At 46.1% G+C, this 18418-nt stretch overlaps 1 protein-coding gene across 1 annotated transcript; it reads left to right on the top strand.

Moving 5' to 3' along the window:
* The first annotated feature begins 267 nt into the window (after positions 1 to 267).
* c22h18orf21 (chromosome 22 C18orf21 homolog) lies at positions 268 to 17672 on the top strand. Its single transcript, XM_060042977.1, has 5 exons — positions 268 to 559; positions 3188 to 3228; positions 3787 to 4019; positions 16465 to 16802; positions 17092 to 17672. Exons 1-5 carry the CDS (start codon positions 447 to 449, stop codon positions 17243 to 17245), a joined length of 879 nt encoding a protein of 292 aa, XP_059898960.1. The 5' UTR covers positions 268 to 446; the 3' UTR covers positions 17246 to 17672.
* The last annotated feature ends 746 nt before the right edge of the window (positions 17673 to 18418 follow it).

Raw genomic sequence — 18418 nt, 5'->3', positions numbered from 1 at the left:
TATTATGTATATATGTATAATAATTATTATATATGTATTATTATTTGATTTATTTTAATGTTTATATTCGAAGGATGCGGCCAACATATCTCACTGGTTATTCAGTGAAATGTTTAACTGTCTCTAGAGGGACCTCAAGCAGCTCTGGAGAACTAACGTTGTGCGAGTTCTGATTGAACCTCATGGGCGAACCTCCTCCTGCCTTCTCCTCAGACTCCCACGATGCACCACGAACTACGTCACCACCACGCGACAGGAGGACCCAGCGTGTATTCGTGTATTCGTGTACTTCCAATGTCGATAACTAAGCTGATAACCTTTATCATTGACACCTTAATCTTAAGTTTAATACATAGTTTATGTCTTGTAGCTTGCAAACCTATTATATAGACGTATGTTCAGGAATAACTGTATGAGAGCGTGTTTCTGTGAAGCATTCTGAAAACATGCCCTTGAGAATGAATCTTACTTGGGTACCAAAACAACGCGCGATCACCTTTCTGAAGAAGGCTTCGCAGCTGTATCAGGGACCCTGTCCGGAGCTGGCCCGTTACCTGATGTGAGTGTCACACCTACTGCCTTCCCTTTGTCACTCGTTTATGTCAGTGACTTTGCCGGGGTTTGGTTGTGTTTGCTTTAATTCCAACATGTTGACGCTAGATGGAGGTGCTTGACCGTCGACTGACTACTGCGTTGCATCTGTCCACTCCTCACGTTGGGGCTTATTATGACATGTTTTTAAATCATTTCCAGCATACACATGATCAGACTCATCCACAGGATATAGTCCTACATTACCTAAAACTCGGATTCAATCAGTAGGCTTAGTAACAAAAATACAATAGTTTGAACCTTGTACGGCAACTTTTACGTCCCAATTTAGTATCTCTACACAGGCGTGAGGATGTTGTCAATCCCAATGACGATGGGATATGGCTATGTTAATATTTTCTTTTTTACAGCTAAAGAAATTGTTGTTGTTTTTTTGGTTTTTTCTCTCGACTTTCGTCCTACATGTCAGACATATCAGACAGACATCTTGCAACTTCCATAGCCATTTTTAATTGATATGTGACATTGTGACTGATTAAAACACAAAATTAATATATTATTTGATCTAATAGATGGTCAAATAGAACGATTGAAACCATTAGTTGCAGCCCTGGTTTCGTCTGTGTAGCTTAAGTTCAGCAAGGGATATGTTTGTTTACTTTCTTTTTCTCAGGTGACGTGATGTGAATTTGAGCGGTGTGCGTTTCAAGCCCTGTGTGTGAGGTATTCTGGCTGTGAGTCACATGCTACAAACATACTTCCCCCCCAAGTCCAATTACCAGAGCTATTTGACCTCTGACAGGCCGTCTTGACTACTGTGATTGAAAGCGGAGCGCTTCGCCATGACGCTGTATTATTCAATGAATACATCCATCATTCCATTCATTCTTTTCATGCCAACCGCTCTGCCTCATCTCCTTCCACACCTGTCAGGCCATGAGGCCCCTCCTCATCTCCCCTTCCCAGCTCCCAGCCGCTTATCCTGTCCCAGTTACCAGCTGTTTAGTTCCAGAAACCTTCCCCTTTTAGAGACTGAGACCAGGATCTAGTATGTCCTCCTCTGTCCTCTCTCATCGTAAACATGAACTCCCGACTCTAGGGCACCTGCCCCCCCAGGCTGCTGCTGACCCTTCCGGCTGAATGGGGCTGCCCTTTGGGGGGTGGGGGGGAGACCGAGCCACACAATGTGTAACACAATTGGGTGTGCATATGGGCTGACTAAACCAAAAGGTGTCTCAGCAGTACCAATTAAAGCCCTTTGTTTGTTAACCCTTGTGATAATTATCGGTTAAATGTGTTTGAAATGTTGGTAGCCGATCTATCTTGTTTCTCTATAGCCCTTTCAAGCCCTCCGCTCTATCCCTCTCCCATCCCTCGCTTAACACCTTCATGGGCCCTGTTGATAATGTCTGCTGAACAGGGCTCAGCGGCCTGAGTGTAGCATCCTTCATCCCCACAACCCGGTATGCACTTGAAAGGACCGTTGCGGCAGGTTTTTATAATCAGATTGGAGCCCTGTGCTGTTCAGACAATAGGTTGTAGTTGCTGGCTGCTCGCCAAGGTGTTATGAAGCAAGAAGGGGGGGTTGAAGAGGAGCAGCTGACTGCCGATTGGTTTTTTTAGTAATGAAGAGGGGAACTTTTCTTTCATCTGGATAGATCCTAAAAAAAAAAAGAAATCTCAAAATCGTTTAACAACTGGATCCCATTTAATCTTTTTGTTTAGGTCTTTGTTTCTCTGCACTATTCAACAGATGCGTGTGTCAGAGTTGTAGGGGCAAGGGAGTTGTACTCCGTGTCATCGTCCTCTGGGCTCCGTCTCTTGGCCGGTATTCGGTTACGCCGCTCGCTCTGGTTTGATGCTCAAGGCCAGCTTTCACTAGACTGGGGCCCCAGAACAGGGTGACTCACAAGGTGTGTGAGTTTCATTCATGGCAGGCTAGGGGTTAAACATAATCCCCCTCGCCGCCATGCATCCCAGCCTATGCATCCGTCCCCGACACACACGCACACCCATGCGCACCCATTGGTTGAGAGAGGGAAAGGGGGTGTGGCCGCTGTTGTCAGGGCAAGTGGAGATATTAGGGCACCGCTGTTGATCACCTCTCCTAACAAGCATCCGCTCCCACACTGAGCACGTGCTGTCTGATACATACCCCAAGCTCCCCCACGTCCCGTCCCCCGAACCCAACATGCTAACATTAGCGGGTATTAGCAGGGGCTCAGTAAAAAAAAATTGCGCTGACATCCAATTTCTTGCCTTGTGAATTAAAAGGCAGACTAGCAGTCTAGGCACAGGCCTGGGCCGACAGGCGGGGCGGATGGCGACAGAAAGGTCTGGAAGGTTGCCCTATAGGGTCCAGAGGGATAGAAAAAGCCTATCTGCTTTTCCAGGCCGGAAGTTTTCCATCAAACCGAATAGATGAGGCGCTTGATGACCAAAGGTTTTCCAGAGAAGTGTTTCTAAGCTGTGATCACTTATTTATAGGCATGTATATTCTGTATATATATTACCTTACCTTAATGATTAATCTCATCACAATGCTTCACAGCCTCAATGATTTTGTAATTTTTTTCGTAATGGTATATGCATGGTTCATAATGATTCATATCTCTTATTATGTTTCTCCCCTTAGGCGAGAGGCTATGGCAGTGAAGGAGTGTGTTGAAGGAGCTGGTAAGTCAACAGATTAGATCAGTTCTCTCCCCTTCAATTGCCTACAGTTTAATATAAAGTGCTGCTCAAATGGTGATGAACAATCGGAAGAACGCAATCCATTTTCCACAGCTGATCCAAAGCCCTGCCCAACTGTCAGCCAGCTGCCTAGTGTAGACTTCCTGTAAACAAACACACACCCACACGCACACAGAGCTTACGCCACAAGGTACCACTGGAGTATACTCAAATGTGGATGGCAGAGAAGCTCATCGTGACATGTCCTTTACATGTCCCTTGTAGTGCGGGTAGAGCGATGGCACCATGCTATTGAATCTCTCATCATCTTCTAAAACCCAGCACGCACATTTGCTAGGCATATGGTGTGTCATACATTTCCTAGAATGGCTGTCAAACGCTTTCCCTACCCTACTCTTCATAAGTAGAGCCCTAAGTGAGGGGAGAAACACCACGCCACAGCCCGTCACGCTCCAGTGCACTCCCTGAAGCACATGAACCTCCAGCCCCCTTCTTCTGCTGACCCTGCCTCCTCCTCTGGCTCCCTCTCGTCCCCTTCAGCCCTACCAGCCCAGGGGAGGGGCGAAGGCGTGTTGCCGGAGCACTGCCAGCACTGCTGGCAGCAGTTCCGGGCCGGCAACAAGCGCGTGCGGCTGCTGCGCGTGCGGCTGCTGCCCAAGCGGCGCACGGCGGCGCGAGTGCACAGCGTCCTGCGCCGGGAGGCCCGGGGGAAACGCCTCAGCCTGGCCCAGTGCCAGCTCCTGCGGCGCTACCGGAGCTCCGCCACCACACTGGTGAGACCACCGCAAGGCTTTCTCTGTTTGGGTCCTCATGGAGTCCATGCAGCTGGGTTGATGACGAGGTTAGGTTGGAAATGGTTATCCCCGCTTTTTGCACAAAAAAACAGAGTGGAAAATACTGGATAAGTACAAATGAAAAACCAAATTAGACGCTAAAGTAAAGCATTTACTGAAGCATTTTTTTGTGAATGCTTACCTTCAATACAAAACAATGAATTGATCCCATGACCAGCATTCTATGAGTCACTATCTGCTATGGTCTTCAGAATGAGCTAGGAACGGGAAGACATCATAAAAGCATCACGCAAGTGGTATGAGAGGTGACTTCTATTCTGGTGGGGTTGAGCAGGGCACTGATTTATCCTCACCCACAGGGGGACCTTATGACCCTTCACCTCAACCTGTGCACAGGGTCATGTTGTTCCCCCACCGGACCATTGAGGTATCTTAAAGATTTAGCCATGAAATAATATACTCTCAGGCTGTTTCGCTTCTACTAAATCTAAATTTTGGGATTATATCATATAAAACAATTTGATTCTTTATAATCCTATATTGCAGTAGCGCAGCCAGTTTTTTTTAACAGGGTGGACTGGAGCTAAATATAAATATGTACAGCCTGAACCCAAACCATTGATTCTGAAGAAGGTAGAATAACAAAAGATAACAGAATAACTTCTGACCCAGAAGGCTATTGAGTTCAACAAACATTTCAGGGTTCTTAATTCGGTGCGTGCGTGCCAATGTTTGGATGGGGGCAGCGAGGTCTTAACAGTTAGGTCCCGTTGGATCCTTGTGAAGGGTTAAGTGTCTTGAGGATGTAGATTTGATCATTACCTCGTCACAAGGAAGCCATGGCGTCATCTCGCCTCCACCAGTGATCCCATTAAGCTCGACCACCTGCATGAGTCTTCTGACCAGGGCCGTCGTAAAGGGGTGAAAGGTGATGACGATTCTAAGGGCCCACAGCCCAGGGGGGGCCCACAAAAAAAATAAAAAAAATAAATAAAATTAACTACCAGCCCATAGTACCAGGCCCCCCCCCCCTGCTTTTTGCACAAAAAGACTGTATAGGTAAAAATTGTTGCTTATACTCGTACGTTATCTCGGACGTAACTCATTATAGATATCGTATCAGTTGACTCGTTCTACTACTACTGAAAATGCTTACTTTCAATACAATACAATATATAAGATGGATGGATAAATAGATTACAATTTTATTAATCCCCCGGGCAGAGTGGAAAATACTGGATAAGATACAATACAATAAAAATGCAAAGTACAAATGAAAAACCAAATTAGACGCTAAAGTAAAGCATTTACTGAAGCATTTTTTTGTAAATGCTTACCTTCAATACAAAACAATGAATTGATCCCATGACCAGCATTCTATGAGTCACTATCTGCTATGGTCTATCAGAATGAGCTAGGAACGGGAAGACATCATAAAAGCATCACGCAAGTGGTATGAGAGGTGACTTCTATTCTGGTGGGGTTGAGCAGGGCACTGATTTATCCTCACCCACAGGGGGACCTTATGACCCTTCACCTCAACCTGTGCACAGGGTCATGTTGTTCCCCCACCGGACCATTGAGGTATCTTAAAGATTTAGCCATGAAATAATATACTCTCAGGCTGTTTCGCTTCTACTAAATCTAAATTTTGGGATTATATCATATAAAACAATTGGATTATTTATAATCCTATATTGCAGTAGCGCAGCCAGTTATTTTTAACAGGGTGGACTGGAGATAATATAAATATGTACAGCCTGAACCCAAACCATTGATTCTGAAGAAGGTAGAATAACAAAAGATAACAGAATAACTTCTGACCCAGAAGGCTATTGAGTTCAACAAACATTTCAGGGTTCTTAATTCGGTGCGTGCGTGCCAATGTTTGGATGGGGGCAGCGAGGTCTTAACAGTTAGGTCCCGTTGGATCCTTGTGAAGGGTTAAGTGTCTTGAGGATGTAGATTTGATCATTACCTCGTCACAAGGAAGCCATGGCGTCATCTCGCCTCCACCAGTGATCCCATTAAGCTCGACCACCTGCATGAGTCTTCTGACCAGGGCCGTCGTAAAGGGGTGAAAGGTGATGACAATTCTAGGGGCCCACAGCCCAGGGGGGGCCCACAAAAAAAACAAAAAAAAAAAGTTAACTACCAGCCCATAGTACTAGCCCCCCCCCCCCGTCAACAATTGCTCCTTCCACCCCCCCCCCCCCCCTGTCAACAATTTAGCGCAGGGGGGCCCATCAGTACCTCTTGTATAGGGGCCCAGGACTTGGTGCAACGGCCCTGCTTCTGACCAGTGATGGATGGCACGGTGGCGAGATGGTCGGTATTCCATCCCCAACACTGACAAGGAGCCAGTCAGTGGAGCAAAAGGCTATGAGTGTTGTTCTGGAGGAATGGATTCAGGCATTGAAGGTGAGGAGCCATTGTGGAGCCTCACGTCGAAATATCGCAGCCTCATTAAAACTCAAGGGTTCACCTTGTTAGTATGCAGGCGTTCTCCCCCGACTGCTTTGCATTCATAAACTCTTGAGGGCAAGATGGCCTCCGGGGATAAAGAGAGGCAGCAAGCATATGAGGAGAGAGATGGTGTTGAGAAGAATAGGGAGGAGCTGGAGGGACTGCATCGTGGGTGTGGAGCAGCGGTTTGAAGCTTGGTACGACGATGGGAACTAAAACAGGGAGGCACACCTGCAGCATGCGCGTGCGTGTGTGTGTGTGTGTGTGTGTGTGTGTGCGTGTGTGTGTGTGTGTGTGTGTGTGTGTGTGTGTGTGTGTGTGTGTGTGTGTGTGTGTGTGTGTGTGTGTTGTATGCAACAGTGGCTGTGTGCTCTTCCTAGCTGCAACACTAAAGGTCAGATTCTGTAGTCGGCCAAAGGCTAGTAAGACGCAGGAACCAACACATATCTCCTGTGCAAAAGAAGGATGTGGTACAACATCTCTGAATATTTTACCAGCTTGCATTAGAGAGGAAATTATAAAATTATATATGAATAATAATAACAAAAAATTAAATCACATGTTCTCGCAAAGTAATTCTGTTGTCATTCCATTGATCATCTTGTTAGTCTTAATTCCATGTGAATAGGGAAATGAGAGGGCGTTGTCGTTATGAACCTCTTCAGTCAACTAAGTAAACTATTCCACTAACATATCTGAGTGTCCACACGCTCCTCCATCTAGCTAGCAGATGTTGGAGGAAGACACTAATCAAGTCATTTTGGTTACACTTTGAACAGCCATGCTGGTGCGCTTCTTAGCGATATATATGGTCTTTCTGTCTGTCGCAGTGTACACCGTTTGGAAAAGTGCACAGCAGAACCTGCATGGCTAGACCACATACCGAGCTGGTACTGTTTATTTGTTGGTTATTTCTTTTAGGAATTTTCAACATAATTACAAGATCCAGAACATATACACATTCATCTGGACAAAATAATAATGAAACCAAGTGTTAAATAAATCACAATGAGGCAGACATACAGGGACTCCTCCCTTTTCAGGTGGTAAGCAGCGTATGCAGACACAACCATGACCCTTTTGATTGTGAAAGCAACTGACTGTGTGTAGAGTATGTATACACCGACGTTCAAAATGTTGGGGTCACTTAGAAATGTCCTTTTTTAAAGAAGATTTTTCAATGAGGATTAAAATTATCAGAATAACAGTCTAGACATTAAGACACATTAATGTGGTAAATAAAAAAAATGGAGCAAACTTTTCTGCTCCATTGTCGCTATGATGCATGTGCAAGTCTTACGTTGTCAATCTTGTTCCTCTTACTTGTGGCCCTCAAATCCTATCCCCTGATGGGGTCGCTTAATGCCCTAACTCTTTACTTTGTGGGGAAGGTGAAGGCACCAGAGGTATTGTTCTGGCACTGCTGCCTTCCCCCCTAAACCCCCCGCATAGACGAAGGAAGTATGTCGCTGCAGTGGGCCGCACCGTACTTCGCCAGGCCAACCCCCAAATGTTTCTTAGTTTGGAACCTCTGCTCATTTTGGATATTCATCCGGGCCTTATCAACAGGCGTAGACCAAGAAGCCTCTGGACGCAATGTGATGAACCTAGAAGTACCAATCACAGCGTCTGACACATCAGCGGCAGCCAACAAATGGGGCGCTCCTCTGTCATCATATCGAACCCGCCCCATAATACATGAACGTTTGTGATTGGTCCATCCCGCCCCGGGCCAGGTCTGGTGGAAATCCGTATCAACGGGAGGGGGCCAGAGAAAATACCACATGAGCTTGCAGATTTGTCTGGTTTCCAGGCTTCATGGGGGTGTGTAGCGGGGGCCCATGTTAACAAGGGGGTCGGTGGGTTGTGTTTGCGGGGACTGGAGGAGGCCTGGGGAGCTAAACGATGCATACCGCTGTGGTTCAGCGTCAGGGTGTAATCCTATCCCCTGCTCGTGCTTCACGTGTCTATTGGCACTCGGGGCACTACGTGGTGAATTATTATCAGCGCACAGGAACACTGATATGCAGCTGCAGCGGTGGTGGCAGGCTGCTTTTTCAAGCCATTACCAGCCGGGTTAATGAATCTGTTACAAGGCCATGGATGTTAATCATGGACTCGCCATAGTTGATACTCGATATGAATAATGGCACTCTTCTCATCGGTGACCTTTTCCGCACACTGGGAGTTTTCTGAGCCCGCAGTCTTTGATGTTCGATGTGTCAGCTCTGTTATTTCCACACCCTCCGTCTTGACCCAAATTCATCGGGTGTCTTGTTCCCCTGTGATTCCACGGTCGATATTCTTACCAGACACCGTTGTGTCGTGTCGTGTAGCTTTTCCTCTCGGTCTGCCAAACCACTCTATTATCATCACTATTATTAATGTCATAAGGATTAGTATTATTATAGCAGTGGGGTAATATTATTAGGAGTCACAACGTCTTCCAAACATGAATAAAGTTCACCCCCCACACGTATTCACAGTGCTTACCTCTCATTCTGTTTATACGGCTTCAATTTCTAAATCTGTCCACACCAACTGTCCCGGCATTTCTAATCTGCTTCATTTCTATTCATTTTTTCTTTATCTATAGATGATTGGTTCTTAATTCAGATCTGTCAGATCTATGTGAGCTTTTGTCTATTCTTAAACCGGCCACCCCCTCTGCTTAATTGCAGTATCTGGTATATCCTATCGGGTACTGTGTGTATTCTTATACAGTATATCTCCCCAGCGACACAAACCAATTGGAATTGTTCCCTCCTGGAAGTTTTTAATCCCAAAAACCGCAAAGCGGAGAATGGGCTGAACCAGTCTGGGAGGTCGACATCTTGTTACGGATAGTCACCCATTAAAGAAGACCGATTGATGTGGGATGCTCAGTGGATATATGAGCCCGGAGACGATACACCTGCCAGAACAAGAGACAACACCTGCCCCGACGTCAGGAATTATTACAAAGCGTCCACAAACGGTTTAAGCCACCTGTGTTGTGATGAGGGGCTTTGCCCTGGCTCTTCCCTCGTTGTGATTAAAATACGTGATGATATGCTCTTGGCAGAGGCGCCTCTGGCCTCCCATGTAAGCGGCCGTGCTGCCGGAGCGATGTAATTATATCCATTTCAGGCTGAGCCTGAAAGAGCGAGGTCTGTGTGAGGCTTGGTCACCCCTTCACCGAGTCAATATCTGTCCGCTGCTTCCCAGCTGACGGGCCTTCACAGAATGCCGGTCTGGCTGGGTGGCTGTCTGTCCTGAGGGTCTGGCTGGGTGGCTGTCTGTCCTGAGGGTCTGGCTGGGTGGCTGTCTGTCCTGAGGGTCTGGCTGGGTGGCTGTCTGTCCTGAGGGTCTGGCTGGGTGGCTGTCTGTCCTGAGGGTCTGGCTGGGTGGCTGTCTGTCCTGAGGGTCTGGCTGGGTGGCTGTCTGTCCTGAGGGTCTGGCTGGGTGGCTGTCTGTCCTGAGGGGCTGGCCCGAATTATTTGAATATTCGAATACTCGAAAATTATATTCGAAAATTAGTATTCAAAGCTTAAATCAGTATTCGGAGCTTCGTTTTTTTGTTTTTTTTCACGTACGTGACGTTACCAGAGCGAGGGAGGCAAACTATAAGCGTCAGCGACACCAAGCAGAGAAGCGAGAGAGGTGGAGGAAGAATAGATATCTTGTTTCCCTTTACTTTATAACACAGCAATAGCGGGATCTCTGGAGGAAAAGTAATACTTAAAAACCTTAGCTTAGTTGTTTGTTTACCTTCGCTGTACAGCTCCGCGCCAATCAACTGTGACTGGCTTGCTGCAGAGCGTGAGCGTCTTGGGAATACCCGGTCAATATAATGGATATAATATGGGCACATAAGACAATCAATATTCAGTATTTGTTATGGATTTATTGTACAAATTCCCTGAAAAGATGCACGTTCCAGGATGAATTGAAAAGCTCCCGTAAGGGCTTAGATGGCAGAGAACAGCTGATTTGGAACGGAGCAACAGCTGTTCGCTTTCACGGGGAAAAACTAAGGAACTTCAACCTACTTAGGCCTACTAATTAACGTTCAAAAGCTATTAAATCTTCAACAAAATATGCAGATACTGTCAAAATCGGTTCCAGGGAGTATATAGGGATTATTAATGTTGTTTTTGATGGTGTTTTTTTCTGGAACGAGTATTCGAATATTTGCTCGGAAAAACCAACGAGTATTCGAAGCCTGAAAAATGGCATTCGGGCCAGCCCTACCTGAGGGTCTGGCTGGGTGGCTGTCTGTCCTGAGGGTCTGGCTGGATGGCTGTCTGTCCTGCCGGCCGAGCAGCAAGCCCAGGCCAAGGCAAATGCGTGTCTTCATTTTCGATATCGTCTCTTTAGATCAGGGATGGGCAACTGGCGGCCCGCGGGCAGCATGCGTGCGGCCCGCGTCCTCACTCAGTCAGGCCCGCACATAATTAAAAAAAAAAAAAAAAAAGAAGAATAATTGATCAAGTTACAGAAAACTCGGTCAAGAAAGATGAGAAGAATTCATAGAATTCGAAGGCAAACCCATGCGTCTAGTTTGCTTAGAAGCGATATCAGTCATTAAAGATATCCACTTAAGTCGCCACTACAACTACTACAACTGCTTGTTGGGTTTGAGTTCATTGAGTTGTTGCACTTAATGTTGGGCCACTGTTTTTCAGTTTTTTGACTTCATTGAATGATGATGTATGTGAGCCCTTTGCACTGATAAAAATACTGACCATTCATGTGGCTGTTTGAGCATGGAAAACATGAAATTAATGTATGTTGGTTCAATTAACATACCGTACATAGGTTATGATTCTGGATGATTTTTTAGGTATTGGCCATCCCCAAAATGCACCAGAATACAGGAAATCATATCTACCAAATTCAAAATTGTGTAGCTTCTCTCAGCTCACGTTTAGTTGAAGTGTGCAGTCATGTGGCCCTCCGATGGTTATGATGAAAAATGTGGCCCTCTTTATCATGAAAGTTGCCCATCCCTGCTTTAGATTGTCTGATATTATGTATCTTATTATTATTATCATATTGACTCCTTGCTGAAACAAGTATGCAAAATCACTGTGCATTGAAATTGTGTGTGAGCAGCAACGCAGCAATTGTGACGTTACCTTCCCACTCTTTTGCTTATCTCATCCACTACCTTCCGGGCTGGATGGATAGATGCTGCTCTTTGCTGAGGTCACAGCGACCTCAGCTAACCTAGCGTGCTGATGAAAGGGAGAGGGGAGGGTTATTTGTGAAGCCGTGGCTAATAATAGATGCAGAATTGGCAATCTATAGACATTGATGTGGGTTTGTTTGTCTGCGTGTCTTATCTATGCGTGTGGGATGTTCAATCTGTCAACAACGACATTATGTTCCGCTGAATGATTCAGAACCGTGTGTGCGTTCGTGTCAACATCTGACACAAATAAAACCATTTTATAGAATGAATGCTTTTTAACAAACAATATGTTTTACCCTTGCAAAAATCGGAGCTTTATGCTTCATAAATAACGGATATCGCCGTTCTACCAGACAGAATGCTGTCCACATCCAGGCAATGCCACTCACTGAAACAAGACTTGGATCCGGTGGCTTGACGTGAACCCATTCCACTTCTTAAATTGGACAAATGTGACAGCGAGCCCCCACACATTACCCACTTTTCGGTTTTCTTATGATAATGAAATCTCTTGAAAACCAATCTCCTCGCTGTTCTGCAGCAGCCACTTGTGGGATGTGCAGGGGCGACTGCAGCTGCTGAGATCCCGAGCACCGAGCATGACGGCGGCTCCTAAGCTGTCTGATTGCCGGTACTCAGCGCATGTGATGCAGGAACAAGGCCTTTAAGGGCGTAAGGTGTGCCCGTGCTTTCAAGCGCTCGCCTCGCCTCATTAACCAGGAATCACGGTGTGGCTCCAGAAGGCTCCGTGTACAGCAGGGTAATACATGCTGGCCCATAATTGGCTTGGCTCAATCCGAGGCAGCGGGAAATGAATTGGCTGCTTTCCAAGCATTGTCGGCGAGAAAATAAAGGATTAGGAAGCATTGTTAACTTCAAACCAACCCTTCAAATATTGTCTTATCCTACGTTTACCCCAGCGGAAGATTCCGCTCTGGCTTCAAGGGTTCGTTATACAGACTCTCTGTTCGTTATACATGACTCTGGGACTCTGGGCTCTGACGTCGCTCTGTGTGTCCGGGCCAGAGTCGACACGCGAGCCTGAAGAATCAGTCTCCCCTCATGCCATACGCTACATGCTACGGGCTAAGTGTCAATTAGAAAATATGTAACACCAAGGTGCGTTTCTGTCGTCGGATGTCGCTGCTTCTCGTGACCAAATTGTTTCAAAGTTGACCCTGACGTGTTTTTCCATTTTATACCTAGCGACTGGAACAGATTTGATTTGCTTTCGGGGCACTAAAGGATGCAAAGCTCGCTCACACTCACACATCGATTGTATATCGATCGTCCCAGCAGTTTAATTTAGGCTATTTGAATTTCTGTTTTTACTCTTCTTCGGGTCTGACTTTTTTGTTATTTAATTATTTATGAAAATACAATGTCCTCGCCAAGATGTGGGAATAGATAGTCACATGTAATTGCAGCAAAAGTGCAGGCTGGAAATTTATTTCTTGCATTTAACCTGTAGGGGTCTGTATGAGTTTTTTGCACCGCCCAGGTGATATAAGGCCAGGTGTGTGTTTGTCAGACACTGAATGTTAAGGGAAGAGGCGGAGGTTTAAAAAAGTCTTTCGACCGCGCGCTTATTTAGTCTAGTTTGTTGTTATTTAAGTTTACTTGTTACTTATAAAGGTTTTTTCGTTTCCTAGTAATGTCTTTATTTAGAAGACAGTTTGGTTCTTTTTTTGTACGATAAATTAAACGCAATCATTCTTTAAAGTCGCGAGTGCTTAAAATCACTGGAAGCAAGTCGGACTGACTTCATCTTCTGTACCCACGGCCCAAACCAAAGAATGGCCGAGGCATCGAGCCATGCCTATTTAAACCCACAGGAACCCGCAAGGATGTGATCACTGAGGAAAAGCTCCTTCCTAGAGTCTGGCCCTCTGGAGGTCGAGGGCAGAGCACCGGTGCCGATCGGGGTCTCTAAGGGTGGTTTTAGGACGAAGGGGTTAGGGGCCTGGAGTCACGCCACCTGTGAACTGCAAGATCCTCTGATCGATTTCACTGGCAGACCTGAATCGTTGGCCAAGTATAGAATCCTGAAACTGGACATCTTGCAATAATGCAACAATGTTCAGGAATCCTGTTCTAACCATTGTAGCACTAAATGTTAAACAGGGACTGGATGTGACACACTTTTCTTTGCCATTCTCTGCTTCATGTTAAAAAAATATGCAACAGGGAAATTAGATGTAAAAAAACGTAAACATCGAGACACACTTAGCACTGTGACACAATCACTGACTGATTGAGAAATTTACGAGGCTGGTTAAAAAACAGCGGCAAACGGCTGCCACCATTATTTCCCTGTGTTCTGCTTTATGACGCCGTCGTTACCCAGAGCCGGGCCCATTACTTAGTGTCGCCGACCGTTCAAGGGCCGCTGTATCCTTATCATTCTCGTATCTTTACGGCCCTCTACTTTACAGAGCCATTGTAATGGAAATAGGCTCGGGCGTAAAGGTGCTCAATTTAAAAAAGCAGCAGTTGTTTATTCTTGCGAAGGAGGGATCATGAATTTGATTAGTGCTTCCTCTGAGGCATGTCTCTTTTATCTTCTAGATGATGTAAACATGGTAATGATAGCCGGGCCTGTTGCCGGGTTATGTACGGGCGTTATGTTATGTTTTTCGGGCTAAATATGGGTCTAGGAGAGTAGCTGGGTGTCCGTGCTAAGAGTGTGCTTTAGATGCAGGAGTTAGATGAAGGGCTGTGTTTTTATTGCCCTTTTTGAACCACTCTCGCTTTACACCTCGCACTTGAACGCCGTCCGATCTAAGCTTAATAACAAGCCTTGTAAGTCGCTAAATGTGTGGTCCCGCCAGTGTAGTGGGTCCTCTTGGTGATTGAATTTAGAAGAGCGGCTTGCTCCTAATCTACTCCCAACACATCGTAAAAATACTAGATGTTAACTCTGTGGCATTCATGGGCTCCTCTCTCGTGTGTGTGTGTGTGTGTGTGTGTGTGTGTGTGTGTGTGTGTGTGTGTGTGTGTGTGTGTGTGTGTGTGTGTGTGTGTGTGTGTGTGTGTGTGTGTGTGTGTGTGTGTGTGTGTGTGTGTGTGTTGGAAATTGTATTATACCAAACTCGTTTGATAGATTGAGCCTCACGGCGGTCATCAGAACATAGACTAATGAGTGCTGGAAAACCATTCTCCATACATAGCCTCATCTTTCAATAATTGGCAAAGAGATTTTAAGCAGGGACGTTTGTGTGTGTTTGTGTTTGCGTGTGTGCGTGTCATTGGCTATTTGGGTGAGCGGGAAGAGAGACCATTGACAACAGGACTGTAATAGAGGGCTGGCATTCTGGCATTCCAACAGATTGAGTCATCCCTTCAGATCGTTGATTGGCCAGCCTGCTTACGGCTCCGCCCCTATGCGATGCGGGGTAGCTCTGTTGGCGGGCTCGCGCTATATAATGCGTGCCATGGTCAGGCGCACAGTAAACACTCTGACACGTACTTTGATCGCAGTGCAAGAAGCCAAACTCTTGGTGAACCGTTACTGTCCCCTGTCAGGATTCTACATGGCTACTTTTGTCTCGGTGAGTTTTTCCACATCATCAGCGTCTACAACTGTCAACCGTCTGCACCGGGGTCGCTCAGCACCACACTGCTCACGGTTCTTCTGACAACGGGGGGGGGGGGGGGGCGAAAGGGGGAGACACGACTGCAGCTAATAACTAGCAACTTACAACCATTCATTCACACACTGACGGAGGTGTCAACCATGCAGGGCAACCGCCAGGTCGTCAACCGCCAGGGCGTCTTGCTCAGGTATCCTGAGCTGCCTGAGCAAGACGCCTAAGCAGTCAGGGTTAGGCGTCTTGCTCAGGGACAACTCGAAACTCAGCTAGGAGGAGCCGGGGATCAAACTAGCAACCTTCCGGTTACCAGTATCCCCGCTTTACCTCATGAGCTGCTGCCGCGCTTATTGAAATGCTACGGGCACTATAAGTTGAACAGTTTACATGTGTAAAAGGTGGCTTACAGCAACGCCAGCCAGGTTCCAAAGTTCATTCTCATATTGAATACATTGGACAGCATGGACCCAAACGATTTCTGATGGGCTTGGTACAGTACCGATAACCCAACTGAACCCATGCGGTTATTGACCTCCAAGATTATTCTTAGTGCCCGCCGTTCCTGCCAGCGCCTTTGGGAAGCATCACTGGTTAGCATGCTGGCTTCAACCCACATTATAGACCGGGGCCTCCTCAGTGGGGGACCTGGGCCCTGGAGACTGAGGAGGCTAGCGCGTGCAAAGCATTTGGTCGGGCTGCGTCAGCCAGCGCAGGAGGGCCGGTCTGGTTACAGCCCACCCCCCCCTTGGCCGCCAGCGCCATGACTAGCTTACACGCTCTGTGTCGTCCCGGGGGCCGTGTTGGCTCCACATCCGGCTGCTATGTTCAGACGGGGTCCTGGTGAATGCTTTTGGCTCCCAGCGTGTGCCTGCCTTGCAAGTTGGGTTACATGAATAATAATAATAATAAGTGACGCACACACACTCTCCTCCTTGGTTCTTTTTGTTCTACTGACTGATAAAATGCATCTTCAGCACTCAACGTGTTGGGTTAATTCTAACTTAATCTGACGTTCTGCAGTGTGGTTGGAAACTGGAGGTTGGGGACAGAGTTCCTTTGAGCAATAGATCTGCTGTTGTTCAATGTTCCTACTCTCAAAAACATGTTATTGGCCTACAATAGGACTATACGCCACCTCAGTCTGGCTTCATCCACGCAGTATTCATGGCTTCCTCCTCCTCTGTCTCTCTAGATGGTCACGTGCCACACTTGCCACAAGACTACCCGACACAACGGGGTGAATCGGAGATTCTTGTTCGCCCATGCAAAGAACACCCCTCATGGCCCACAGACGCATAGAAGCAACTACGGCACCCCCAAATCGTCGGGCAAAGAGAAGACACCCAGCATGACACCCAGCAAGATACCCAGCATGACACCCAGCAAGACACCCAGCAAGACACCCAGCAAGTCACCCAGCAAGACACCCAGCAAGACACCCAGCAAGACACCCAGCAAGACACCCAGCAAGACACCCGGCAAAACTCCATGCAATACACCCAGAAAACCACCACCCCGTCAAGCACCCTGGTGAGTTCTTTCACGTTGCTATTTCCACTTCACTTTTGAATATACTGCACACAACCCTCCATCCTATATCATCAGTGTGGAAGACACTTCCTATGCAGATAAGCACTCTTCTAATCTTGGCATGCTAGTAAGTATGCACATGTTTTCGGCATAAAATCTGTCGTGGGGGGAAGAGGGTGGATGGGCATGTGTGTCACATCATTTACAATTTAAAATCTTCTGCAAACCATATAAATGATGTTTCCACCCCTCCTCTCTCCAACTCCTTCCCTCCCCTCCCATCTCTCAGGACGTTCTCCACCCGGAACAACACCCCTTCCCCCAACAATCAACCCCATAGATTTAAGAAGTGGGTCGTGAAGGGTCTCACCCACATCCTGAACCGGGATAACAAGCCTGAGAGCAAGACAGGCACGCTGAAGGACTTCCTCTCCTCCCTCTGAGCGCCAGAATCCACACCAACACACTTCCCTTGGACGACCCTCTGTGTGACACAGGGGGGTGGTCTGACCCACATGGCCTGAACCGTAAAGGGGTTCACACCAAAGGCTGAAGATATGAAAGTTAAGAGTATTAACTTTAACTCTGCTGCAGGTGTGAAAAGGGTTAAGTTTTGCCCACCAACAGAGCTATTGCTGGGGCCAGACGGAGACCAGGCATAGAAGGGCCCCTCTGGAATCCAAATGAAGCGGGGGCCCTGATGTTGATGTGCGGCTGTCATTCAGGACCACAGCACCATCTGTTGAGCCAGAGAGGCATGCTTTCTTTGATCTCATTTAGCTTTTGCTCATTCAGGTCTCAGAATTGGTGCAGGATTTGAATGGTCATTTTGGCAAGTGATCAAGACTGCAAGAGGTAACAGAGTTCTGTTATGGTGTTACAGACGCAGTTATTTATTTTCTTTCTTTTTTACGACAAACGTGAACATTTGAAATGTTTATTTGAAAGCATTTTGAAATTAATGCATTTATTTTATAATGACCTTTCATGATCTCTGCATTCGCTTGAGATGTTATTTTTTTGTAATATGTTCTGTGAATGATAGCTCCCCCACTAAACAAGGCAAATTTTTTAGCAGTTTACAAATGGTTGTACTTATTTTACATCGTTTTTTTGTTTGATATTACTGGGCGATACCAAAATGCTGAGTAAAAATGGATTGGATGCACCTTTCAATAGCATGCAAAATTACTGAAATATTTTTTTTACATTGTTGAGGTTAGTCTGCAAACTCAACTTTGAACACATTAAAAGCTTTTCCAGGATGGGAAAATACCATGAAGAGTTTTACAACCATTGCGTCGGATGCCCATCTGATCATTCATATATATGTTTATCTATATATATTGATTGTTAAAATAAAAAAAAATATTCTTTGTGTCTTTTACTACAATAAGTGCCATTTTATTATTTAACAATGTCATCCCACTATGTATGTAGTTGGACTACATTTAGAAATGAATGAAATGTAGGTGTAATTAGCTGAGGTTTATTTTTATTTCAGTAAATGTAAATACCTTTATAAGGTTCTTCAGAACCTCAGCTATTATCTTGCTTCGAGATATACATAAATCATTAAAAACAACTTGGCAACATCAATTAGAAATTTGATGCAT

This window comes from Gadus macrocephalus, chromosome 22 (assembly GCF_031168955.1).
Source record: "Gadus macrocephalus chromosome 22, ASM3116895v1".
NCBI lineage: Eukaryota > Metazoa > Chordata > Actinopteri > Gadiformes > Gadidae > Gadus > Gadus macrocephalus.
This window is presented reverse-complemented; position numbering and strand designations above follow the sequence as displayed.

What these genes read in the sequence shown, in the direction of transcription:
- c22h18orf21 (XM_060042977.1), top strand. Translation starts at nt 447, where the DNA reads ATGCCCTTGAGAATGAATCTTACTTGGGTACCAAAACAACGCGCGATC. An exon ending in GAGCTGGCCCGTTACCTGAT is followed by an intron (nt 560 to 3,187) that starts GTGAGTGTCACA and finishes TTCTCCCCTTAG; the next exon opens with GCGAGAGGCTATGGCAGTGA. An exon ending in CCACCCCGTCAAGCACCCTG is followed by an intron (nt 16,803 to 17,091) that starts GTGAGTTCTTTC and finishes CCCATCTCTCAG; the next exon opens with GACGTTCTCCACCCGGAACA.